The following is a 27824-nucleotide window of genomic DNA, read 5'->3' on the forward strand; positions in this document are numbered from 1 at the left end:
GGTGTTAATAATTATAGGATGTAATAAGAAAATAAAATGGGTCTAAGCTAATAAATGTAATCTTAACATTTTTTTTTTTATATATATATATATATATATATATATGTGGTTCTACTGGCACTAATGTGCTAATCAAACTGATTGCAGACTCATTCGTTTATTAAAACACTACGAAATTGTAACAAGAACCGTTAAGCAACTATTTAGCCACATTTTATACTTAAAAAAATCACTCTGTTCTGTTGCGTATGTGGTGCGTTTAATGACGAGCAGATATTAGGCTGCCCGTGAACATGCCTGACCGGAAAAGCTGTACAGGACCCCGATTCCACGTCTGTCCTCATTACACTGATTGATCGGTAAGTTCAGATGTTTTTGTTTTATGGTTTGTATCGTTGACTCGGAATGACTGTCACATCCTGATTTTTTAACCGCATTAATAGTTACAGTATAATTACCTCAGCCACAGCTAAAAAAATATGAACCTGTTAGTAGGTTCCCGGCAATATTTGTTGTCAAGTCTCATTTGACAGCATTTGAAGTCATCGCCCCGAAAGCGAAAAACTACTGCCTCACTGCGCAGCTCACTTTGTTTTGAAACACAGCTGATCTGAATTGATTTGGACATTTTACAACATTATATGTTCATTTATAGGTTGTCCATTACAGCAGAAAGTCTTTAATAATGCGGAAATTCTACTTTCTCGTTTTTATTTTTATGTCTCATATAGGACAAAATGACTGTAGAGGTGGAGAGAAAATTTGTTTGTAATGCAGAAATTATGGGGAAACTACAGCATATTGGAGGTGTGTTCAAACTTTTTTTTTTTATTCACGTATGATATATGTATTTTAGATTGGTAATGTTTTTGAAATGTTAATGTTTAATGTTTTTGAAAAAAGTATCTTATGCTCATCAAGCCTGAATTTATTTGATCAAAAATACAGAAAAAGCAGTAATGTTGTGAAATATTATTACAATTTAAAATAATGGTTTTCTATTTGAATATAGCTTAAAATATAATTTATTTCTGTGATGCAAAGCTGATTTTTTTTAGCAGTCATTACTCCAGTTTTCAGTGTTACATGATCCTTATTTATCATCAATGTTGCAGTTGTGCTGCTTAATATTTTTTTATATACTGTAATAGCCTACTTTTTTCACGATTCTTTGAATAAAAAATTAAAAAAGAGCAGCATTTATTTAAAATGGAAATCTTTAACAATAGACACTATCATTCAAATATTTGGGGTCAGTGATTTTTTTATTTTCGTCTTTGAAAGAAATTAATACTTTTATTTAGCAAGGGTGTATTAAATTGATAAAAAGTGATGTAAAGATTTATATTGTTAGAAAAGTTTTCTATTTTGAGTAAATGCTGTTCTTTTTAACTTTTTATTCATCAATGAATCCTGAAAAAGTATCACAGGTTCCAAAAAAATATTAAGCAGCGCAACTGTTTCCAATATTGATAATAAATCAGCATATTAGAATGATTTCTGAAGGATCACGTGACGCTCAAGACTGCAGTAAAGACTGATAAAAATTAACCTTTGCATTACAGAAATAAATTATATTTTAAAATAGAAAAAATACATTATTTTAAATTGTAATAATATTTCACAATATTAAATTTTTTTTCCTGCATTTTTTTAATAAAATAAATGCAGGCTTGATGGGCATAAGAGACTTTTTTCAAAAACATTAAAAATTAACATTAACACACACACACACACACACACACACACACACACATATTAATACATATATATTCATTTCTCTACACAGCTAAATGCATTGGTCAGCGGCAGTTTCAAGACCAGTACTTTGACTCTCCAGATTTCATCCTCACACTAAAAGATTTCTGGCTGAGATGCCGAGAGGGATTGTGGGAATTGAAATGCCCTGCAGTTTCAGGAACTGCTCCTGACAATGAAACTCAGGCCCTTTGCTCACGCTACAAAGAGATAACCAGTTTCCCTCTGATTCAATCAGAAGTCAGAAGGATTATCAGGGAACACGCTGCTGAAGGGAGTGAATCAAATTCCTCACAAAGGGAACAAATTGACAAAGTGGCAGAAAATGAGGACACAGAGGTCTGTTCAGCAGATGACACAAAGTGGCTGTCTGACCTCAATCTCATCTGTTTTGCTGAGTTCAAGACCAAGCGCTGCTCGTTCATGCTAGAGAGAGACGGTGCAGTGCGGGTGGATCTGGACCAGGCTGATTTCGGATATTGTGTGGGAGAGATTGAGGTTCTGGTGCCTGAAGGAGGTGACATGAATGCAGCTCTGCAGAGGATTACAAGCACTGCTGCAGAACTGGGTGAGCTGATGTTTTGTGTGTGGTCACTGCCACACAGAGGGAATTTGTTATATATATATATATATATATATATATATATATATATATATATATATTCATATTTCCTAGTCAAAACTAACAATTCTTGTTTGTTTTTTTTTGGAATATTGCGGTATTTATTATTGTAAATGATTTATTCATGCACATCATTGTTGTTATTTTTTTATATGCATGTGCCCTCGTAATCTTTAATTGAAAAAACTTCCCCTTCCTTTTGCAGCAACATTTCTTCTCTGATGATGTGTTAACTGCCGTGAGGGCGGGGCAACCTGTCAATCACATGACATCACAGAAATAGCAAACCATATCCAAAGATGCAATCAATTCCCGATGGACAAAATCAAGTCCCGCCCTACATTTTTTTTTTTCTTGTTTGAGAAGCCGTTTCACTCGGATATACGTCCCAATACGGAAGAAAAGACTATTGCAATCCGTTTCATGCTGTCTATAAAGTTTTAGTAATTTTGTCTTTTTCATTTGTCACTTTAGTTTTTATTTCAGTTTTAATTATACATTTTTTTTCTTGGTAGCTAACTGAAATGAAATAAATTTAAGTTTTAATGTTTATTTCAAGTAACAAGTGGGGTTTTTTTTTGTCAAGTCTACTTTATTTATATAGCGCTTTATACAATATGGATTGTTTCATAGCAGCTTCACAGTAATAAACAGGAAAATAACAATGAGTGATGCAAACTTCACAATGATGCAAACATCAAATATGAGAAAAAATGAAATACTGCTATGCAGGTCAACAGAAGAAAATACTGTCATTCAGTTCAGTGTTGATTGAGTTCAGTTCAAGTTTTATATAGTTTAGTTTTAGGTTCAGCGTTGGCTAAAGTCAGTATGAAACAGAAGTTGTGATAGTCTTTTCTTCCCTAGTGTGGCTTCTCGAGCAATAATAAATGTGGGGCGGGACTTGATTTTGATTTTTAACTATAATAACCCTGTCTAAGACATCCAAAGATGCATATCTGCTGCCTAGTCAACATTACTATAAAACAACTATAAACGAATAGCTAAAACACTTAATTGGCATCTGTTATACATCAATAACCCATTAGAATTAAAGATAAATAATGATACATGAACCTCATTTATAATAAACCATGTTATAATATAAAATGTGTTTTTTTTTTTGTCTGTCTTCACAGGTTTAAGCTGTGAGAAGAGAGTAAAGGGGAAAATGGATATTTACCTTCAAAGATATCAACCAGACCACTATGCAAAACTTCTTAACGCTCATATTTTATGAGGAATCAATAGTGTAACATGTAATTTGTAGTTTTTAATTGTTATTAATTTATGAAAAAGTGCACTACACAAAGAAAATAATCACTGTTGTGAAGTACAGATAAATACAGAGGAAGTATTTAAAAGTATAGAATGTAGCATTGTACATTCTGTAGTTGACATTGTATCATGCGGTTTGCATCAGTCAAACAAAGCAGATATTTGATTAAAAAATATGAGTACCTTAATATAACAGTCTTTGTGATTTGTTTTGGCACTATACATTATTTATATATATATATATATATATATATATATATATAATATATATATATATACACACACACACACACAGTGGGGAGAACAAGTATTTGATACACTGCTGATTTTGCAGGTTTTCCCACTTACAAAGCATGTAGAAGTCTGTCATTTTTATCATAGTACTCTTCAACTGTGAGTGACGGAATCTAAAACAAAAATCCAGAAAATCACATTGTATGATTTTTAAGTAATTAATTTGCATTTTATTGCATGACATAAGTATTTGATACATAAGAAAAGCAGAACTTAATATTTGGTACAGAAACCTTTTTTTGCAATTACAGAGATCATACGTTTCCTGTAGTTATTGACCAGGTTTGCACACACTGCAGCAGGGATTTTGGCCCACTCCTCCATACAGACCTTCTCCAGATCCTTCAGGTTTCGGGGCTGTCGCTGGGCAATACGGACTTTCAGCTCCCTCCAAAGATTTTCTATTGGGTTCAGGTCTGGAGACTGGCTAGGCCACTTCAGGACCTTGAGATGCTTCTTACGGAGCCACTCCTTAGTTGCCCTGGCTGTGTGTTTCGGGTTGTTGTCATGCTGAAAGACCCAGCCACGACCCATCTTCACTGCTCTTACTGAGGGAAGGAGGTTGTTGGCCAAGATCTCGCGATACATGGCCCCATCCATCCTCCCCTCAGTACGGTGCAGTCGTCCTGTCCCCTTTGCAGAAAAGCATCCCCAAAGAATGATGGAGGTTTCCACCTCCATGCTTCACGGTTGGGATGGTGTTCTTGGGGTTGTACTCATCCTTCTTCTTCCTCCAAACACGGCGAGTGGAGTTTAGACCAAAAAGCTCTATTTTTGTCTCATCAGACCACATGACCTTCTCCCTTTCCTCCTCTGGATCATCCAGATGGTCATTGGCAAACTTCAGACGGGCCTGGACATGCGCTGGCTTGAGCAGGGGGACCTTGTATGCGCTGCAGGATTTTAATCCATGACGACATAGTGTGTTACTAATGGTTTTCTTTGAGACTGTGGTCCCAGCTCTCTTCAGGTCATTGACCAGGTCCTGCCGTGTAGTTCTGGGATGATCCCTCACCTTCCTCATGATCATTGATGCCCCACGAGGTGAGATCTTGCATGGCGCCCCAGACCGAGGGAGATTGACCGTCATCTTGAACTTCTTCCATTTTCTAATAATTGCGCCAACAGTTGTTGCCTTCTCACCAAGCTGCTTGCCTATTGTCCTGTAGCCCATCCCAGCCTTGTGCAGGTCTACAATTTTATCCCTGATGTCCTTACACAGCTCTCTGGTCTTGGCCATTGTGGAGAGGTTGGAGTCTGTTTGATTGAGTGTGTGGACAGGTGTCTTTTATACAGGTAACAAGTTCAAACAGGTGCAGTTAATACAGGTAATGAGTGGAGAACAGGAGGGCTACTGGTTGGTAGGTGATCAAATACTTATGTCATGCAATAAAATGCAAATTAATTATTTAAAAATCATACAATGTGATTTTCTGGATTTTTGTTTTAGATTCCGTCACTCACAGCTGAAGAGTAGCCTACCTATGATAAAAATTACAGACTTCTACATGCTTTGTAAGTGCAACAAACCTGCAAAATCGGCACTGTATCAAATACTTGTTCTCCCCACTGTGTATATATATATTTATATATATATATATATTATTAAACAACTGTTGAACTTTACTCTTAAATGGTTCTGTTACATTATTTTGAGTTATTGCATGCTACTTTCATGTTAAACAAGTTATTGAATTTTTTTCCTAGTGATTAAGTATGTTTATGAGCTGTTTAATTCATGAAATTAAATCAAAATAAAAAAGTGAATTAAAATTAAATCCATAAAATGATGCCATGATGGGAACCCCTAAATATTTCAATATAAAGATCTTTAACAAAAGTGGGTTTGTTAAATGTATCATGGACAAGTAGCAATATAATAAGATTTTTACTAAAAGTTGCTTTATATGGTATTATCTTACAGTAAATCATGTGTTAGATTGTTTAATCAAAAAAAATAAAAAATGCCATATTCGAAAATATTACATATTTCAGGTACTTTTATTTTGAAAGTAATTTAGTAATTTTCTGCTTTGACCTAAATAGATTTGTGTATGATTGTAAAGTGCACCGTTTGCTCAGCAGAGAGCGCTGTTATCTTAGTTATGAGCTGTTCGCTCAGCATGCCAGCAGTGGGCGCAATCTTACTGGAAAAAAAACATTGACAAGTTCATTAAACTCTGTTTTAACACCAGGTGGTTTGGTAATCTATACGGAGCAGACTTCGAAATGATTAAAATGAGCCTTATTCATTACTAATGATTTATGGAGCGTCAATTAGATCAATTATCTATAGGCCTACATATTACTCTGATTCATTGTTGACACTCCAGCAATGTCCAATGCTCACACAACTCTAATGGACATTATACCACAATGACATGTGTTTATGATTCACAAATATTATTTTTTTAACCCTTGTACATTCGGCATCAAATTGACGACATAGTTTGAGTGTAACCTACACTTATTTGCAAAATACATGATTGTTGTAACATATCTTCATTTTTAAAATTAAATGTTTTAAAAAAGGAAGTATTTAAAATCTAAAAGCAGTAGTTTTATGAGGTGCATGCACATATTATTGGAGTATTTTCTTCCCAGTTGTGACGTATATCCCATTTAACGGCTCCGAGTGAAATTGCTTCTCGAACTTGTTGGGCGGGATTTGATTTTGTCCGGGGACCTGATTGGATGGTTGGGGTTTGCTATTGGTGGATCTCATGTAAGTGACAGGACGGGTTGATCCCGCCCTCACGCCAGCAAACACCATCACCAGAGAAGAGGCAGAAGGGAACATGAACTAAAATAATAATAATGATGCGCACAGAAAAAATAATTTATAATGAACTGCAATATTCCATAAAAAGATTTATTTTGACTTCAAACGCTTACAAATTCAAACCCTTAAAAATTAACTGATACATGCAATTGCTTTTAACATGATTTGTTTGATTTTAATAAACACTAAAAATTAATTAGGCCTATAAATAATTTTATTATACTAAATATTTGACAATAAAAACATCAAAAGAGCACCCAGTCAAGGTAAAAAAAGAAAAGAAAGAAAAGGTCATGATGGTAACAAGCTCACGTGCAAGGCTGTAATAAAAGAGAGTTGGTATGCAGGGATGCAATGGGTATTTATTTCATCTGGAGACTTCAGCTTGAGTGTGGAGAGAAGGCTTTTATGAGGAAATATTAGCAGAGGTGAAATATGATGCTGTGTACTCACTTCAAAGTGCAAGTAGGCTATCTCTGGCTTTCTTCTCCCTAACACAAGGCCTTTGCCTTTAGACTTCTATTATTTTACGTTGATATCCCTGAGAAAATGACTCTAGATATTTGCTCAGACCAACTCTGTTCATTGTTTTTTTTATATGTATATAGTGATGAAGGGAAACCATTGTGCAAGGTTTGACAGGATACAATTAAAGTGCCATTATTTCAGAGGAACCTTCAGATGGGAATGACAGAGGTGTATTTTTCGCATCAAAACCATTGGATGCCTTGTAACTTTTGCTAATAAAAGCTTTAGTTTTGCTGCTAACAATCCCACTTGCATCCATTCACACTCAAGTTCTCACAGTCTCACAAAACGTCTCTCTCTCTCTTTCCAAACAATCAGTGACCTTCCTGTCATCAATAACACTTACACAGGTGATCAAATGAAGCCACATGGCGCTGTTGCTTTGAAAGTTCTCACATTTGACTCCTCTCACAGCAGCTGCTTTACACTATTTTAGTTTGGCTTTGGCAGAGACTGTGAACACAGTCTCTTTATACACACACACACACACACACACACACACACACAACGCGTCAAAATGTTTAAAAAACGTTTTGAATGTTGAGAGAAATAACGTTTTCATAACTTAATAGGAATGTTGGCAAAACGTTCTTAGAACATGTTTTTGTTAGCTGGGATGAAACTCTGAATTAATGGTATTATAATGAAGTCATATAGCTATGAAATGCATTTTTTTTTCTGGATAGAGATTTAACATTCCTTGTTCTGTTGAGAATAAAATGTATATTAAAGTCCCCCTGTAGTCAACTCATCTTTGATCACCAAAATGTCCTTGAAAAAAGTATTCATGCCTTAATATAGCTTGAATTTAACTCACCCTTGCCTCATTTAGTATACGCGGTTCTATGAATATGCAGATTAGCCCCACCTCCACTCACTCACACCTGAGAGATCCACTCGTTGACGATGACTCGTTGACGTGATTGGTTACAAGGTAGTTTGTGATGTCAGAAACACCAGCGATTTCAAACCGCGTTTTTTAGACTGTCTTTGGTTCACTGCGGTTTTAATGAGAAAATACTTAGCAATGGTGTTGACTTATGAATTTGCACATGGTTTGTCTTAAAACATATTAAAAACATATAAACAACATTAAAAGCTTGATTTTCAAAAAATAAGCTCTAATTTTTCTTACAAATTCTTCTTATATGTTACTGTGGGCTATTTAAAAGGCAAGTATTTTTATTTCCTTTCTATCAAAGCAATTTCATGTTTTTGAAAGTTAAAAATGTTTTGCATTTATTCAAGGTTTTATTTCTGGAATCTTTCAGACCCCAAACAGAAACAATATAACATACTTTATTGATGACTTATAGAGCAAGTTATCATGTGACATCATAACATATCAAGCTGATACTCCAATGTTAAGCATGAAATCAAAATTGAAAATTCTTATTTTTTTCATAATTCTTATTTTTTTAAATACATGTGCCCTCATAAACTTTAATAATAAAAAAAAACGTACATCGACGTCTCTTTTGTCTGATACTGGCTTTGTCCGCTATCCCTAACTGCTAAAAAAGTATGTTCTATATAGTATGAATGTAATCTGGACGCACTACATTCGCCATGTTGTCATTATCATGTGACCTACCAGTCAGTTACGTCGCTTCACTGTCATTCACAAATCCTCTCCCGTGGCCTCATGGGATAGTAAAGTCAAGTCAAATCACCTTTATTTATATAGTGCTTTTTACAATACTGATTGTTTCAAAGCAGCTTTACAGTGATAACAGGAAAATAATGCAACAAAGTTTGTTTCGGCTGTACAGCAGATCTAGAAGAAAATAGCATCATAGTCAGTGATGGTTCATTTCTGTTTTAAAAAAGTTATTAATTTACTTCATTTATCTATACAGCCTCTCTGGAGAAAACAGCGATGTCATCGTCCAGCTCAGTTCAGTTCTCATATAATGGAGTCAATGCAGGCAGAACAATAATATTGTTGAATATTAAGTGTCCCCAACTAAAGCGAGCCAAAAGCCGAAGGCGACGGTGGCAAGGAACCAAAACTCCATCAGGTGACAGAATGGAGAAGAAAAAAAACCTTGTGAGAAACCAGGCTCAGTCGGGGGGGCAGTTCTCCTCTAGCCAACAGTAGTAAAAGTGTCCATCATATGCACACTTCAGAATCTTGCCGGAAGAAGTAGGTCATCCGGGTACTTTTTCCCTACTCTTTTATGAGTAGGCCTACTGTGAATTTGGACATACTACTTTTGTCACATACTGTTTTTTCACCTGTTAGTAGGGAAGTATGTGATTTCGGATGCAGCCAATGTGTTTACTGGCATGAGGGCGGGACAATCTGTCAGTCACATGACATCACAGTTATAGCAAACCACAACCAACAATCCAATCAATTCCTGATGGACAAAATCAAGTCATACATGTTTGAGAAGCCGTTTCACTTGGATATACGTCACAATAGGGAAGAAAAGACAATCGCAACTTCAGTTTCATGGCGATTTTCAGGGCACGAACAAAATATGAGGATGAGAAGTGCTTATGAGTTGACTTGAGCAATAGTTTAGTGTAATTTAGTGTTATAGAAATAGTTATTGCATTTAATAATTTGATATAAAGGTCAATAAATCATCTGAGGAAATGTTTACATGCAGCTGTTGTGGTTCACCCACAAAAAAAAACAAAAAACAAAAAAAACATAGTTAGACTTGATTAGATTTATTAAATGAACTCAAATCAGTTAGTTTAAATTAATGGAATGAACTTAAAATATTTACATATACTTTGTATAAAAAAAACTAAAGTTACATATCAAAATGATTGACTAAACCAACACTAAATTATGAGTGAAAATGATATCAGTATATATAAGTTCACAATAGTCATATGTATTTATTTTTAAACTTAAATGGTTTGAAGCAATCCGTTTCCTCAATCGGTTTGAGTTGAGTTAACTTATTGGGTTTTACAGTGTATCAAACAGAAACAGTATAACATTTTGATGCATTACAGTGGGTCATGATGGCAAATGGTTTTCTATGTGAATATATATATATATATATATATATATATATATATATATATATATATATATATATATATAAACAGTATATATACAGTACACACATTTTCAGGATGTCTGCACTTTAATAAATTAGGGTCAGTATAGGTTTTTAGATACAGTATAGTAGAGAATTATGGGCATCCACTGTGGGTTTTCTCTCTTAAAGAAGAGCAACATGTCATATTTGATTTGTCATCACACTCCTCTAAGCCTAAAGCCAGATCTGAGCTCTTGTAACAGTTCTGTCACTTCTCATTTCACATGTGTACATATCTAAAGGGACCAGTGACCCAGGGTTTTGAGCTCAAGTCTTTTATTCTTATCAACCGCAAACCAAAGGTTAAGACATAATTCGTTTGTCATAAACTGATGATTCATCCATGTATTTCTTAACTATTAATCTCATATGTTTAACCATTCTATTGATTGTTAATATAGGCTATTTCAATTCATGTATATTTTATAATATATTTTTATATTCATATTCATACATCTAATAAGGTGAATTATTTTTGAAAACCACAAAAGATAAAATATTTTTTTATTCTGGTCACCAAATATCTGACAATGAAAAATATACACTAGGCCTACTGTTAAAAAGTCAGTGTGTCTTTTTAAAGAAATGAATACTTTTATCCAGCAAGGATGCATCAAATTGATCAAAAGTGACAGTAAATACATTTAGAATGTTGCAAAAGATTTCAATGCTTTTCTTTTGAACATTCCATTTATCAAAGTATCCTAAAAAATAAAAAAATAAAAAAAATAAAATCATGGTTTCCATAAAAATATTAAGTAAAAATTTTAAATATATTTACCTATTTTAAATATTAATAATATTTAAAAAATATTACTGTTTTTACTATATTTTGGATCAAATAAATGCAGCCTTGGTGAGCGTGAGATACGTATAGTATATGTATATATTTTACTTATCCCTCTACTGCACACATTATGATGTGATATATAAAATATAAAAAAAGAAAATTCTTTTCTTAGAATGGCTTAACTTGAAGTGCTGTAAAAAAAAAAAAAAAGGAAAAAGTATTGTTTTAAGGTACTTTATGATATGTTGCCATACGGCAATAACCTACAATAGTGGCATTTTTTTTAAAATTGCCATTTAAATTAGTTTTTTTTTTTTCATAATACAAATGCCTTGGCAGTCCTTAACATATGACTAATCAACATTATATCACTAGCATTAATGTTGTTATTGTTACAGCTTAATAGATTGCAGCTGACCTTTCCACATTGAACAAAATTATAAACGCTTTTGTTTTTGCCCCCATTTTTCGTGAGCTGAACTCAAAGATCTAAGACTTTTTCTATGTACACAAAAGGCCTGTTTCTCTCAAATATTGTTCACAAATCTGTCTAAATCTGTGTTAGTGAGCACTTCTCCTTTGCCGAGATAATCCATCCACTTCACAGGTGTGGCATATCAAGATGCTGATTAGACAGCATGATTATTGCACAGGTGTGCCTTAGGCTGGCCACAATAAAAGGCCACTCTAAAATGTGCAGTTTTATCAAACAGCACAATTCCACAGATGTCACAAGTTTTGAGGGAGTGTGCAATTGGCATGCTGACTGCAGGAATGTCCACCAGAGCTGTTGCCCGTTCATTTCTCTACCATAAACCGTCTCCAAAGGCGTTTCAGAGAATTTGGCAGTACATCCAACTGGCCTCACAACCGCAGACCACGTGTAACCACACCAGCCCAGGACCTCCACATCCAGCATCTTCACCTCCAAGATCGTCTGAGACCAGCCACCCGGACAGCTGCTGCAACAATCGGTTTGCATAACCAAATCATTTCTGCACAAACTGTCAGAAACCGTCTCAGGGAAGGTCTCAACCTGACTGCAGTTCGTCGTCGTAACCGACTTGAGTGGGCAAATGCTCACATTCGATGGCATCTGGCACGTTGGAGAAGTGTTCTCTTCAGGGATGAGAGGTGTTCTCTTCACGGTGTGGGTGAGCGGTTTGCTGATGTCAACGTTGTGGATCGAGTGGCCCATGGTGGCAGTGGGGTTATGGTATGGGCAGGCGTATGTTATGGACAACAAACACAGGTGCATTTTATTGATGGCATTTTGAATGCACAGAGATACCGTGACGAGATCCTGAGGCCCACTGTTGTGCCATTCATCCATGACCATCATCTCATGTTGCAGCATGATAATACACGTCCCCATGTTGCAAGGATCTGTACACAATTCCTGGAAGCTGAAAAAATCCCAGTTCTAGCATGGCCAACATACTCACCGGACATGTCACCCATTGAGCATGTTTGGGATGCTCTGGATCGGTGTATACGACAGTGTGTTCCAGGTCCTGCCGATATCCAGCAACTTCGCACAGCCATTGAAGATGGGTGGACCAACATTTCACAGGCCACAATCAACAACCTATGCGAAGGAGATGTGTTGCACTGCGTGAGGCAAATGGTGGTCACACCAGATACTGACTGGTTTTCAGACCCCACCGGACCCATAAAAATACAGTAAAACTGCACATTTTAGAGTGGCCTTTTATTGTGGCCAGCTTAAGGCACACCTGTGCAATAATCATGCTGTCTAATCAGCATCTTGATATGCCACACCTGTGAGGTGGATGGATTATCTCGACAAAGGAGAAGTGCTCACTAACACAGATTTAGACAGATTTGTGAACACTATTTGAGGGAAATAGGCCTTTTGTGTACATAGAAAAAGTATTAGAACTTTGAGTTCAGCTCATGAAAAATGCCGCTTGGCAACACAGACATTTGATCGATTTGCCAAAAACTAATTTCATAAAAACTTTTTTGAGTGGTGAATATGTCATCATATCTTACCTGAGGCAATGTTTCCAATTTTTTTTGTGTATGTGATATGGGCTTGTCCTTGTTTGTTACTGATGTTTTAATTTGCTTTCAGCAACAACCGACAAGAGTCTGCCAAAAATTGTGCTACAGAAAAAAAAACTGCATGTCATGTGACTTAACCAAAGCACATCATTGGCTAAACTAAGGTCTTCTCATTCCAACAAAAAACACGAGAATGTTTTCTTAAAGAGACAGTGGCAAGGAAATGAACACAAAGAGTATGTTGCCCTATGGCAACACCATGCAGTAGAGGGTTAAATGGTGATGGAGAAAAATCATATGTGTTTTTATGACAAATAATGTAAATATACTGAAAAGGCAGGGGCCTTTGGTCCCATTGTACCCAAAAATAAATACAATACACTCATTTGTTCTGCAGCAATTTCCTGTTTAAATAATAGTGGCTTATAGCAAATATTATAGCAAATCACATCCAATGGTCATTACAAAATAAACAGAAATGTTAGTGGCTGCATCCAAAATTGCATACTTCCCTACTATATAGTATAGGCAAAAAACAGTATGTGACAAAAGTAGTATGTCAGAATTCACAGTACTCATAAAAGAGTTGGCAAAAAGTACCCGGATGACATTCTTCTGGTGAGATTCACTTTACTATCCCATAACGCCACAGGAGAGGATTTGTGAATGGCAGTGAAGCGAAGTAACTGACGCTGGTTGGTCACATGATAATTACAACATGGCGAATGTAGTGCGTCCAGATAACATTCACGCATATAGAACAATACACTCTTTTTTAGCGATGGTGAATTAATAACTTAATCAAAATAAGGCTACCCACTCAAAAGAGTATGTGATTTCAGACGCAGCCTTGTGTAGCCCCGCCCCTTTTTAGCGCTGATGAATGAACTGCTTGTTTTAAAATCTTCCCGGTCTAATGACATTTGTTATGACATCAGCTTCAAACATTACAATACTCATGATAACTTTCATTAACTCTTTAAAACCACTTCACCAGCTACTTACTCTTCGACAGCGATGCCATAGAAGTATACAGAATTACCGCAAAAACAGAAGTTCAAACACAAATTTCTAAAGATGGCTGCGTGCTTGTTTCTCTGGCGATCAAGGTCTATAGGCCTACATCCAAATTTCTTTGGTCTGAAATAATGTGGAATGTTGTATATTGTATGAAACAATCTAGATATTCCTGCTTTATATTGCTGACAGATGTTTATGTCAGGAAAACAGAGCCCTGGTTTGTTTAGATGACTAGAATGTGAGTCATTTGCCAAATACTCTACGCTACTCAGACTTTGGTTTTCTTAGTCATAGTGCTTACAATTAAGGGGTGATTCATTACATTTAATCCATTTTATGTTTACTCAATGATGATTCAATGGTGCTAAGCTAAAGACAGAAAGATAATTTTGCCCAAGCTAATGTCTTAGCAACTCTGTTTTAAGAAAACACATAACCAGCCATATCCCTTCCCTGCTTACTAGTCTTAATCCAATTTCAGCAACATGTTACATTCGCTTTTTAGAAGCTGGTAGATCTTTGACCTCTGAAGACGTTTAAGATTACACATGTGAAACTGATTCTTTAGTGTGGTGCACGGTGCTCACGCTATGTCTACATTTAGTCATGCAAAAGTGAAACGCTGAAAGTATTTTAAATGGTCAGAGGGTTCAGAGCAACATGCACTGTATTATAACTGTACTGTACTTCTGTCTAGTACAGAATAACCCAACAAAAGTGAATAAATGTAAAACAGGGTGCTATTCTGTACCAAATGGGTGTCAGTTGATTTTAGAGATTTTTTTTAATGTAATTACTTTATATTATAATGTTGTGATTCACTTTTAACATTAACAATTGTAGTTTTGAGTGTTTAATATTTTTGGACACAATTGCATAGAATTTGAATAAATTTTGGTAACACTTTACAATAAGGTCTCATTTGTTAATGCATTAACTAACATGAACTAACAATGAGCAATATATTCTGCATTTATTAACCTTTGCTAATGTTACTTAATAAAAATGTGCATGTTCTTTTTAGTTCACTGTGCAGTAATTAATGTTAATAGATAACTTTTGATCTTAAAAAATTAGGTTTTAAAAAAAAAGATTAACAAATGCTGTAAAAGTATTGTTCATTGTTATAGTTCATGTAGCTAACTAATGTTAAAGTCAATAATTTTAACCCTTAAAATCAGCAAAATCCCTTATCTTTGATCACCAAAATTACATATTTAAAGTTTTTTCCTTGAAAAAAGATGCTTCATGCCTTAAATTATCTTGAATGAAACTCTACACCCTTGTCTCATTTAGTATATGCAGTTCTATGAATATGCAAATTAGCCCCGCCTCCACTCACTCACACCAGCTCAGAGATCCACTCGTTGACGTGATTGGTTACAAGGTAGTTTGTGACGTCAGAAACACCAGCGATTTCAAAAAGCGTTTTTGTCTGTCTTTGATTCATTGCAATTTTAAAGAGAAAATTCTCAGCAATGGTGTTGACTCATGCATTTGCTCATGGTTTGTCTTAAAGCATATTAAAAACACCACATAGACATATAAACAACATTAAAAGCTTGAGTTTCACCACAGGGGGACTTTAACAAATGAAACCTTTTTGTAAAGTGGTCCAATTTTAATATTGCATTGAATTTTAATATATAATATTAAAATAAATATTAAAATGATGATGATAATGATTAGTATCTGCCAGAATTTAAATATCAGTGCATCCCTATACCTAATAAAGCAAAAACTACAGAATCTATTGGATTCACTGATTCAGAATCAATGACCTTAAATTTTTAAGTACAATTATGATGTTTAAGTCATTTCAACTTAAATTACATTAAACATCCTCTATTTGGGTAATTTTGACCCAAGAATCTGTAACACTTGAAAAACTTTTGTCGCACTTGAACCACGAATACACACAAAAAAAGACTGGATTCGAGGAGATTATGTGGGTGAAATAAAAAAAGTAACAAATCCTTCTCTCGGGGTCAATTTGAGCCCCTTAGGAATGAATGGAAAGCGAAGAATGCTTCAGTATACATAGAACCAAAAAACCAAAAAATTGCTCAAAATTAAAACTAAAAATGCTAAATCTTGTGTATCTGAATGCATACTGAAGAGAAAAACTGACTTTAGGACCCAACGGAACAGCTAAATTGCATAAAAAAATATTATAAAAATGAAATATAAGTTTTCTGAAAATAAAATAAAAAATAACTTACTAATAACTTGTCATAACTTATTGATCATATAATTTTTTACAGTGTAACCAGTGCTTTAGCGTTGGACGAGAATCAGCCCATAGATGTGTTGTTTATTACAGCACAATAGTTGAAAAGGGGTAAAAAATTATGGAGAAAGCAGACTTACAAGGTATAACATTTTATTATACAGATAAATACCATAACTTTTCAATTACAGAAATACGTGGGGCTCTATGGGCTCGAAATGTAACAGAGATTAGGTTTTTTTTGCATTGAAGGGTTCAAAAAAGTATTCCTGTATCCTCAGCATTTCAAGTCACATTGAATCATATATAGTTTTAGTGTTTTAATTCCGATGTGTGAGATACAATGCTTGATATAAAGGAGCTATACTGCTTTTGACAAAATACAGTTGTGCATTTCAATAGAAAAATATCTTAGAATTCGTATTGTAATGGCTGTGCTCTGTAAAAATTCTTATAAATAGAATAAACCTTATATAGTATATAAATGTCTTTTGTTTGTGCAACATCTGTTTTTAAAAAAATAATTCCTTGTCCTGTCCTGTTATAAGAGCTCCAAACTCTCCTTCAGAAAACATATAAAAAAGAGCCCGTACACATTGCACTGCATTGTTGCACAGAATTGAAATACAACCAAATAAAACACGTCCTTCAAGAGTAAATTTTGATGCCTTAAACATTTACCTCAGATTGTTTTGAGTCAGATATACAGGCGTTAGTCCATTTAAAGTCTCCATGCAAACGAAAACTAAAAGCAAATGAGGGTTTGAAGAAGAGAAAGCCCTTGTACACTCACCAAACACTTGAAACGATATCTAGAATTCCATATATAATAAATAAATCTTTAATTAACCTTCCAAAGAGGAAAAATGCGCATAAATATGATAAGAAGAATAACAAACAGAAGTTAAATTTCCGGATGTACCAAAAGAAAATCATTTTACAATATAGTGGCACATTTAAAATCAATTCCCAATGACTGCGTCAGTCAAAATTTGCATACTACAGATTTAAGACAAAGACTTCATCTCGTACGAGGCTTTTTCCTTTATTTCGTTTGAGGTAAACTGAAGTACTGTTAAAGACTCTTAAAGGCAATGTCCTACTTCCTCTAGCGCCACCCGACTGTGGCACTACCTGACTTTTGATATCCAAAGCATCCAAGGTCACAAGCATGCAAGCAATCCCTCAACGACTTTTTTTTATTTTTCCCTCCGAAACATCTCACATGCTGTCACACGTCATACCTGACATCTGAAGCATGACAACTCTTCCACAACATCGCATGCACAACGGCATAGGCTTCATTTACATAACATGACAAACAGTCAATTCCCAGAATTCAATAAATAACACACTTTATAAGACTTTTTGATTGGTTTTGCCATGACCAGAATGGGCGTGATCAAAAAAAGAGCGGGAAATCAGTGCATCGTTAACTTTTCAAATCCGTTCATGTTTTTCCTTCTCTTAAATACCAGAACAAATGGGACAGAACTACAATGTCCCTCATTGGTAAGTGTAAAAATAAATCATATTGCACATTTTTAATAAATAATATAATATTTTCCCATTTTTCAAATAGTACCAATACTCACACACACACAAAAAAAAAAAATTGGTAGTGATTTTTTTGCTTCGTATAATTCAAACACGGTGTTGATTGAGGTGAACAAACATAAAGGAAAGAAAGAAAGGTACATGAAAACAAAAACTGAAACGTGATGAGTACAGTAGGGAGCTTCCGAGAAGAACGAAGGAGATGCTAGAAGAAACTGCAGTGGGTCAGTAAAGGGTGTAAGACGGGACGAGTGACGCTGGTGTACGCGTTCGGTTTCCTCTCACTGGAACGGACGCCCGCTGCAGCAAAGTCCCCTGAACGCATTCCTCTGGCACTCGGAGCACATCTCCCAGTTACACGTCAGATGGTAAATGAGTAAGGCAGCTGCTCTTGCCCATCATGTAAAAGTGCATCATCAAACATTTCCAGTTAAGTCTCTGCCAGAAGCCAGAGACCTATGGAGTGGCTGATATTAAGGCTTTCCATCAGCAGATATGAGTCACGTCACACTGCATTCTCTTCTTCTGTTTCCATTTTAATGGTAATTTTTCGCCCCAAAATATTTTCATCTCGTTTACCAGAGCCGCATGACATTAGACCATGTCATTTTCAAGGATGATGCTCTCTGGATTTCAAACTCCCATATGTTGATTCTTCAGCTCTCTCTGCTCTCTGGAGACTGCCTGGTGCCGTTTGGATTTCAGAAAGGTCATTGACACAACTGTGTGGGTTGCCATCCAACACTAAAGGAATAAATGTTATACAGGGTTAAAAGTCACAATACATCCACAAAAATGCAGCTTGGGCTAGTTGTCACAGGGACTGTTGGCTTTAAACACATTTTTCAAAAATGTCTTTCTGTAAATTAGGATTTTTTTGTGTGAATTCCATCCTCCAAACTGCATTTTCAGTTTTAGTATGAATGAACAGGCTACGTTCACTGTAAAAAGTCACTGCCTTAAATGTTTAAGTACAATCAACTTGGATGTTTAAGTCATTTCAACTTAAATTACATTAAATTGACTTAAAAAAATGAGTTGAATCTTGTATAATTACATTTATTTGATCAGTAATACAGTAAAAGCTGTAATATTTTGAAATATTATTACAATTTAAAATAATCGCTTTCTATTTGATTATATTTTGAAACCTAATTTATTCCTGTGATGCAAAGTTGCATTTTCAGTGTCACACGATCCTTAAGAAATCATTCTAATATGCTGATTTGGTGCTCAAGAAACATTTCTTATTATTATCAATGTTGAAAACACTTGTGCTGCTTAATTTGATTTTTTTGTCAGGATTCTTTGATGAACAAAGTTAAAAAGAACAGCATTTAATTTACAATGCATTTAAATTAAGGCATCAACATTTTGAACTGCAGTGTATAAAGGAAAAAGCTTACCTTAAATGGTAGTGTTTCATGTCAGGAAATGGACAAAAATGATTGCCAATCCAATGTTCAAAAGCATAACCATTGCAACCAAAACTGAGTTAGGACCCTGGGTAAAAAAGACACATGATGTAACAATTACAGCACAATCCATAAAAAGACATCTGTAAGTATAAACGAGACACTAGCAAGCACTTACAGATTCTTCCGCTAGTGTTTCATCTGCCATATCTATGCTGGCTTTCTTGGTATCAGCTAAGCTCTTTGGTTTAATGGACTCTTGTTTCCTGATCTTGGGCTCTGGTTTGGGAGTGGGTGTCCTGACCAGTTTGGGTGGCGGAGGCATCCTGGCCAGGCTAGACTGTGTCATCTCAGGCTCATCATCTTCTGGTTCTTCTGGTGGAGGCATCTTCGACATTGGCTTCACATAGTAACTGTGATAAGCAGCGTGTAGCTGCCCATTACCTGTGCTCGCAGGTTTGGACGGGGGCATAAGGGTCTTGGGGGGTTTTGGTGGGGGCACTTCCTGTAACTTGATGGCCGGGACAAGAGGAGGGGCGGATACTTTGGTGATCTCTGCCACAATTGAGGCTCTCTCTTCTTTGCTTATCTTGCGAGCTACACTACTACTGTCCTTGCTTATCTTTCGGGCTACGCTGCTGTTGTCTTTGCTTATCTTGCGGCTGGCGCTGGGGTTGGGTGCTTGGCTCTTCTGAGGAGAGTGAGGAGGTGACGGGTTTGGGCTCTGGGCAGGAGTGTGGCTTGGAGTCGTGCCGTGGCGATAGAAAGGGCTGCTAGAAGACTTCTCCTTCTCCTCCTCCTCTTTAGGTGCTTCCTCCTTAATCTCATCCACCGGCTCACTGAACTTTTGTTTGATGTAGTCAAGTCCTGTAAGGAAGGGATCAAATGTTGGAGAAAGTTAGGGATATTACAAACTAGAACAGGCAGCCAATACAGGTCAGAAAAACTAAAGAACAATCCAAAAGAGATTCAAGGATTCAATACAAGTTAACCAGCATTTTGACAACAAACTTCACTTCATTTTAGCCAAATTCTAGATCATAGATTAATGTGGCCCTGTTATGCTATTTTAAAGGTTCCTCATTTTGTTTTGGAGGTTTCATACAACAGGAAACATGCATCTAAGGTAAACGGGAAAAAAAACATTAAATGTTTAGTTAGAAGATTTTGTCTCTCTAAACGTAAACTCTTTACGTGAGGTTACTCTGCTCTGACTGATCAGATGGCCCAGTCTGTTGTGATTGGGCGGGTCAAAGTAGATGTTGTTTGTCGGCAGCCAATGAAAACCATAGGCTGGCATTATGCAAATTCGTTACAAACCTATGTAGGCATTTTTATATTTAGTAATATTCTTTAAAATTAGATGCTAGTAACATGTTACAACAATGGATATTCCAAATCATAGCAACCAAAGCACCTCAGCTGGATTTAAAAAAAATTATTACACTGCATGAATGAAAGGTAATATTCTAAAAAGTGACTTGTTTTTTATTTTATAACAATATATATAGTATTGCACTGCAAACTTCACACATTGTTGCCAAATCTTAGGTCATCAGGGGGCCATACATTTAAATTAAAATATATTGTATACATTTGTTTTATAATATAATCTGATTCCCAACAAAAAACTTGGTTCACTCTGCCAATGAAAACTCTTAGTGCATCTAGATCAATTAACTTAGAAGGTAACTGCAAAACTATGAATGACGCAACGCTGAGTTTGCATAATAGAGCCTTCCGGGAAAATCATACGGCTCGAACTAGCTTAAGCCCAAACAATTTAACTGCAGTTTAATTCACTTGACATCTCTGGCATCCATGATGATCAACTTCAAAGAGTGAGAGGGCATTCTTAATGTTTAAATGGCTTAAAGTATCTTCTGAACATAATTTCTCACAATAACTTGATAAGAGCTCATGCTTTATGGAGGGTCCATTCCGTTTCTTCCTGTCTGAACAGAACTTATGTCACAAGTTCCTAGCATTGTCTGTGTTATTTACTGACCTAAAGGGACCATGGTAGCGCACTGCAAGCATAATTCACTGCCAAACACACACGCCTGTTCTTCTGTCATTTACAGAAGACACTGATCTACTCATATGACCAGCTATTGACTAGCTGAAGTAGAAAACAGAAGTTAACTCTTCTTGATCATTAAACATAACATACTAATGAAAGAAAATACGTTTCTATCAACATTAAGACTGATTTTGATCATATGATGTCTCATGTTACACGCCTTTGTGTAGAGTGTTACTCCAACGGCAATAACTTAATCTTGTAGTTGCGGAGCAACTTAAAAATAAAGTCCACATAATGCTCTAAGATTGCTTTGATCTCTCTTTAATCCTCGAGCAAGACTCTGAAAGTGGCAGACTGCTACCCTGGGATGGCACAATAGTAAAATACTGTATTTTATATAAACAAAACAATAAATACAATGCACTTGAGCAATTTTAATAATCATTTAAATTCAAAATCATCTTAATAATACACCATGCATGACTAAAAAATTAACAAACATCGAACTAGCGCACAGAATGACAACTGAAAAACACACAATAGGGCATTAGACCAGTGATTCCCAAATAGAGTTACATGCACACCAAAGCAAAATTAGATTGTTTCATTAAATCTATAAATCTATATATATATATATATATATATATATATAATTTTTTTTTAAAGCAGTCAAAAGATTACAATTTAAACAGGTAAATAATAAATCCATGAAAATAAATATTTTCAGTTATTTTTATACAAATTTATCCAAAACAAGACTGGGTGTGCTACAGTGATATATGAGAGGCAAATAATAGATATAAAATAAATACAAAATATTAATTTGTTCTCAGATGAAACAACATTTTCCAGGGCAACCACTGTTACAAGATGAAGATGAAGACAGACGAAAGCAGATTCAAAATATAAATGAGGTTTAATCCACAAGCAGGCGATAAAAGGTAACAGCGTGTGTTACACACACACACACACAAACAACAACTGACAGAGAACTGAGGAGAAAACGGAACTTAAGTGCAGATTCAAACAAGATAATTAATCAAACACAGCTAAACCCAACAAACGAATAATTTCTGACCATAGAAACAAAGAAGAAGCGGGAAAAATCAACAAACTGAAACTAACTGAACATAACTGTGACAGTACATCCCCCGCAGGGAACAGATGATGAAGAGGGAGGGATGGTGGGGATTTGGAGGTGGCAAAGTGATGGTGACTGAAGGTGGCGGAGGAATGGTGACATATCATACTATAGCATACTTTTTGAATGGTCGTGAAGTAAATTCAAATTCAATAGTACCTACACAAACAGTACGGGAGCTTGGACAAAGGAAACACTGCTGCAGGCAAAACTGTGTTACTTGAAGCAACGATAGGATTATATTCATAATCAGAATGCATAAACTAAATCAGTACAAATGCATTACAAGCATGTAGGGCTGAAAAATAAAAGGTAATTTCAAAGCAATCCCATAGGTTTATAAGAATAATATGTTTCTTTGTGTTGTCCACAGATGACGGCTATATAATGGATAATCCTGGCCATATTCCAGCACCATTAGACAGGCCTATGGGGAAGCACGGGCCGTTAAATCCTTTGGAGCATTGCATCCTCGCCAACCTTAAATTAGACCAAGCGTCAATAACAAGAGGTATTCATTTGATAGTTGACGGGACGGAAATGCCTCATCTTCTGAGTTAAATGTGCTGTGCTGGAGTTAAAAAAATGCCTTTGTGGATTAGATTATGGCATATGTGCGCTGTTATGATTTTTTTTTTTTTTTTCGTAATTAGTATTTTTGTCTTGTATCCGCCCCCCAAAAATATCTAAACACCCTTCAAAGTAAATTCCAATATTTTCTTTTAGCACAATTGTATACCATAATAATTATTTATTTACTGAATTAACCTTAAAACAAGCAAAACATTAAAACAAATTTGGCCTTAAGGTAAGAAATATAAACTTAATTTAAGATATATTCTCTGAATACAAGGCTTATAAATTTAACTTGTTTTAAGGATGCAAGATGCTTATTTAAACAAGACAAAAACATTGCTTAAGAAATTATTTTTTATATTGTAACAAAGCAAAAAACAATTATACTTACTAATTAAATAAAAACAATACTGAAAACTACCTTAAAAGAAGATCTTACAACAACATGATGAGACATCGAGATGTATAATGAGAACTGTCATGTTGCCATGTGAAATTCAACTCCAAAAATAAGTGGTGGCAATAGAACCTCATGGCTCAAAATCAGCATAAGGCATTTGACAAAGATCCAAAGGCCTCTCTTATGACATGAGAAGGATTATGAAATCTTTTCACCCACAGTTAAGAGACACAACTCAATTACCTGATACGCAATTAAAGCGGTACCCTTGTTTTAACATGCATTATATGAAGACGCTACGACACAGCACAAACAAACCTAGGCATGCAATCAACCTTAAAGTTTTGTTTATTATCTACATGGTCCGGAATATTAATAGGCTCTCTATCCCAATAAAAGCGGCTATCTGTCTTGATGGGGCATGTGATGCAGGGCCCGGGGGCTTTTGAATTTATTAAGCACTTCATAAATTCATGCCAGTGGAGTCTTGTGTGTATTTAAGATTCATGCCATAATGTATTTCATAATGACAGACAACTGATGGAATAGTACTGACTGATTTATAGTGGATCTATGTATATTTATCTTTTACTGTAGCGACAGTAAAATAGATTCAATATAACAATAGATGTTCCTTTCCTTCTCATAGAAAAATACATTAATAAATTAAGTAAATTAAATACTATTAAATTAATACTATATATATTAATCGTGATTAATCGACTCTAAAATAAAAGTTTGTTTACATAATGTGTTTATATTTGCATATACAAATACACACATATATATTTTATATATATATATATATATATATATATATATATATATACACAAACATATATTATGTAAACACAAACTTTTATTTCAGAATCGATTAATCGCGATTTGACGGCGCTATAATTTATATATATATATATATATATATTTATACACTGTAAAAAAAAATTTACATCCCCAAGTCAAAAATTTCAAGTGACCGATAACATCTAAATTTTTCAATTAGTCTGACGTATTATTTCTCATTGAGCCAATGTTAACAGACTATTGCAACAAGAATTTCACTTGGGCCAATTGAAAAATTTAGATGTTATCGGTCACTTGAAATTTTTGATTTGGGAGGGTTAGAAATTTTTTACAGTGTATATATATATATATATATATATATATCTATTATATAATATGAGTTTATTTTGTTTAAACAAGAAACAGTCGCAATTGTGAGATAAATAAATATATTTATAATCTATTTACTTTCTACATATACTTGCCTTCTTTCATAATAATAATAATTATATATGTATAAAATAATATTTGTTTATAGGAAAAACAGTCTTAATATATACATTAACATATACATTATTTATTTATAATAATGTATGTCATAATCTGAGCCATCAAGTTTGCACTGGAACGGCATAAATAAAGAGGGAAAACGATTTGGGGGTCATAGGGTCAGGGAACCAGCTGGCCTCTGTGCACCTTGCATTGAAGAGATGGGCAATGATTTAAAGAGAGGTGGGAAGAGGAGGTGCAGTCAGGGTTCAAACGTCTGACTGAAGGAATGGACAGCTGCTCGCTGTCCTGCCATTCCAACTATCCCACCGTTAGCTCCCTGTAAAGGACACACTCGCTCCAAATATAGCGCAATTAACGTCACTCTATAAACCTCGTTGGGTAGACCATTTCAAACGGGACCTAAAGACAACTGTGGCGACAGTGCAGCGTTTTTTTCTTGATGTGTTACAAAGGCATACATAACCTCTGCACTAATCTGCCATAAGCCAGAAATGTCAATTACGAATGCTAGTGCTTACTCTTCTGAGCAGGATGTTTGAGAGCTAGTGGGAGAACAAGGCACCGCTGGGGATCAGGCGGATCATTTCAGAAAGCCACTTTGTTTTCATACGACACTTCAAACTGAACACACACAACTGTGTACATCAGCAAAATTTTATAATATTGTGCAAAGTTGCTGCATTCCTTTACAATGTTTTTGAAAGAAGTCACTTCTGCTCACTAAGGCTACATTTATTTTATTGAAAAAAGTAGTATTGTGAAATATTATTACAATTTAAAAGAAACGTTTTCTATTTTAATATATTTTTAAAATGTAACTTATTCCTGTGATGCAAAGCTGAATTTTCAGCATCATTACTCCAGTCTTCAGTGTCACATGATCATCTAATCATAATTAGAAATCATTCTAATATTCAGTTTTGCTGCTCAAGAAATATTTCTTATTATTATCCGTGCTGAAAACAGCTGTGCTGCTTAATATTTTTGTGGAAACCGTGATGCATTCTTTTCCAACATTCTTTGATAAATAGAAAGTCCAAAACAACAGCATTTATTTGAAATATAAATCTTTTGTAAAATTATAAATGTCTTCTTTACTGTTACTTTTGATTCTAGCTGAATAAAATTATTCTTACTGCCCCCAAATTTTGATGCATATGTCTATTTATTCATCATATCGCTGATGCCAAAATTTGAAACGAACAGCCACTCGAGGCTCTGCGTTACAGTGACTCTGGGCCCTATTTTAACGATCTGAAACGCAAGTATCAAGCATGAAACGCAAGTAACTTTGTGGGCTTTCTTGGGCACTGTTGCTATTATACCGGCGGGATAAATGACTCTTGCGCCCGACGCAAATCTAAAATGGGCTGGTCTGAAGTAGCTTCATTACTCATAGGTGTGGTTTGGGATGTAACGTGAAATAAACCAATCAGAGCATCATCTCACATTCCCTTTAAGAGCAGGCACGCTTGTTCCATGGCGGATTGCTATTATAACGGTGGAGTTGCCAGGCGCACGCCAGGAACGGTTCACAGCCGAGGAGACCGACGTTCTCGTCAGGGCCGTAAAACACAGAGAAGTGACGTTGGGGATGGAGAAACACACCCAAATTAGCTTCGGTTAAACAGGCGTATAATAATTTGGGTAAATGTGTAAGCTAGATTTATGCCTATTTTTTCACATCTTCATGGACACAACGATTTCCCTCGTGTGTTAATATTTTTCCTTGTAATAATGTATGGTTTTCTAAAAATGAGAACTGCTGCGTCTGTGTGTAGATGAGATAAGCAAAGTGTATGAGCGTTGTGCACACGCTACATTGATTATGGCCAAGCATGCACCCTTAAAATAGCATATGAATAACATGCGCAACGCGACTTTAGACTAGGTTTTTCCTGGTCAGTGGCAGAATTGTTTTCTAAATCTGCAAAATAGCACCAGGGAACGTTTGCGCCGGAACACGCCTCCTCTTTGCGCTGAACCGCCCCCGGGAGCGCAAATGCATTTCCTAGTTTACCGACGTGCGTCTGTGGAGGGAAAAGTCTGCTGTGCGCGGGTGAAAAATAGGAATGATACATGCGTCGGTGTACAAAGTCAATTGCGCTGGGTGCAAGATAGGGCCCTAACAGTTTAAGCGAGGTTTCTCTTCATGTCATCACCAATAACATTTCGTACCCTTACCAATAGTAAAATCACTATGTAAGTACAGCTGTTTATGTCTTATAGATAAATCTAAAAGCAAAATCTAATCAGCAACAAGCAAATCTATATTACATGGTACTATTTGACATTATATTTGTAAAAGGTACAATCAATCATGGCTGATAAGACAATAATGACCTCTGATGCTAACAACAATCCTACTTTAAAACTGAAATATAAAGAAGAGCAATACAGTGTTTGACGTTGCACTGAAAGTGTTGTTTAACTGGATGCAGTGTTGGTTCAAGTAGACTCTGTGCGTATTTAATACTTGGAAAGAAGATGAATGACATGGGGAAATGTTTGTGAAGCCTAAACAACACAAATGAACAAACAGAACCAGGAAACGCCCAGAAATGTCTAATTAACATAGAAACATATGGCAGCATATTGCATATCAGTTCTGTAAAAGAAACCTCACCTACAATAAATGCACTGCCACGTAAATGTTCTACCACTTGCACTCATGAAATGTGAATGTCTGGTTAGTTTTAGCATGCAGGGTATGTACTGAAAACTTATCATATTAAATAAACACTTGGCAGTTATGACCTCAAGTGTGTTAGTCATTAAATCTAGTGGCACTTATTAGAGGCTCATTAACAAATTATATCCTCCCTTGGATTAATCAACTATCAGAAGCACTACTATCAAAATAAACCTGTCTATTTGAATGAATCTAGTTTGACACATCATGTTTACAGTGAACTGAATTCTATTCATCAACAAAACTGTATTTTCAAATTTAAATATATTACATAAACTACCAGTTTTACTAGTCAGTAGTTTTTGTTAAAGATATTCTGCAAGGAT

At 35.4% G+C, this 27824-nt stretch overlaps 2 protein-coding genes across 2 annotated transcripts in view; one reads left to right on the forward strand and one right to left on the reverse strand.

The window, feature by feature from the left end:
- Positions 1–289: 289 nt before the first annotated feature.
- Positions 290–3844, forward strand: thtpa (thiamine triphosphatase). The gene is made up of 4 exons (XM_084103361.1): positions 290–359; positions 732–807; positions 1790–2326; positions 3520–3844. The coding sequence occupies exons 2-4, from the start codon at positions 738–740 to the stop codon at positions 3618–3620; spliced, it is 708 nt and encodes a 235-aa protein (XP_083959487.1). The 5' UTR covers positions 290–359; positions 732–737; the 3' UTR covers positions 3621–3844.
- Positions 3845–16531: 12687 nt separating this feature from the next.
- The window catches only part of jph1a (junctophilin 1a), a 37879-nt gene continuing 26586 nt past the window's right edge, over positions 16532–27824 (reverse strand). Inside the window, exons 4-6 of the mRNA XM_084103405.1 lie at positions 19546–20234; positions 19359–19455; positions 16532–18696 (exon numbers count right to left, since the gene is read on the reverse strand). Of these exons, the coding sequence (XP_083959531.1) occupies positions 19375–19455; positions 19546–20234 (770 nt within the window). The 3' untranslated portion in view covers positions 16532–18696; positions 19359–19374. The remainder of the gene's footprint in view (positions 18697–19358; positions 19456–19545; positions 20235–27824) is intronic.

This window comes from Abramis brama (genome assembly GCF_963993115.1).
Source record: "Abramis brama genome assembly, chromosome: 24".
Classification (NCBI taxonomy): domain Eukaryota; kingdom Metazoa; phylum Chordata; class Actinopteri; order Cypriniformes; family Leuciscidae; genus Abramis; species Abramis brama.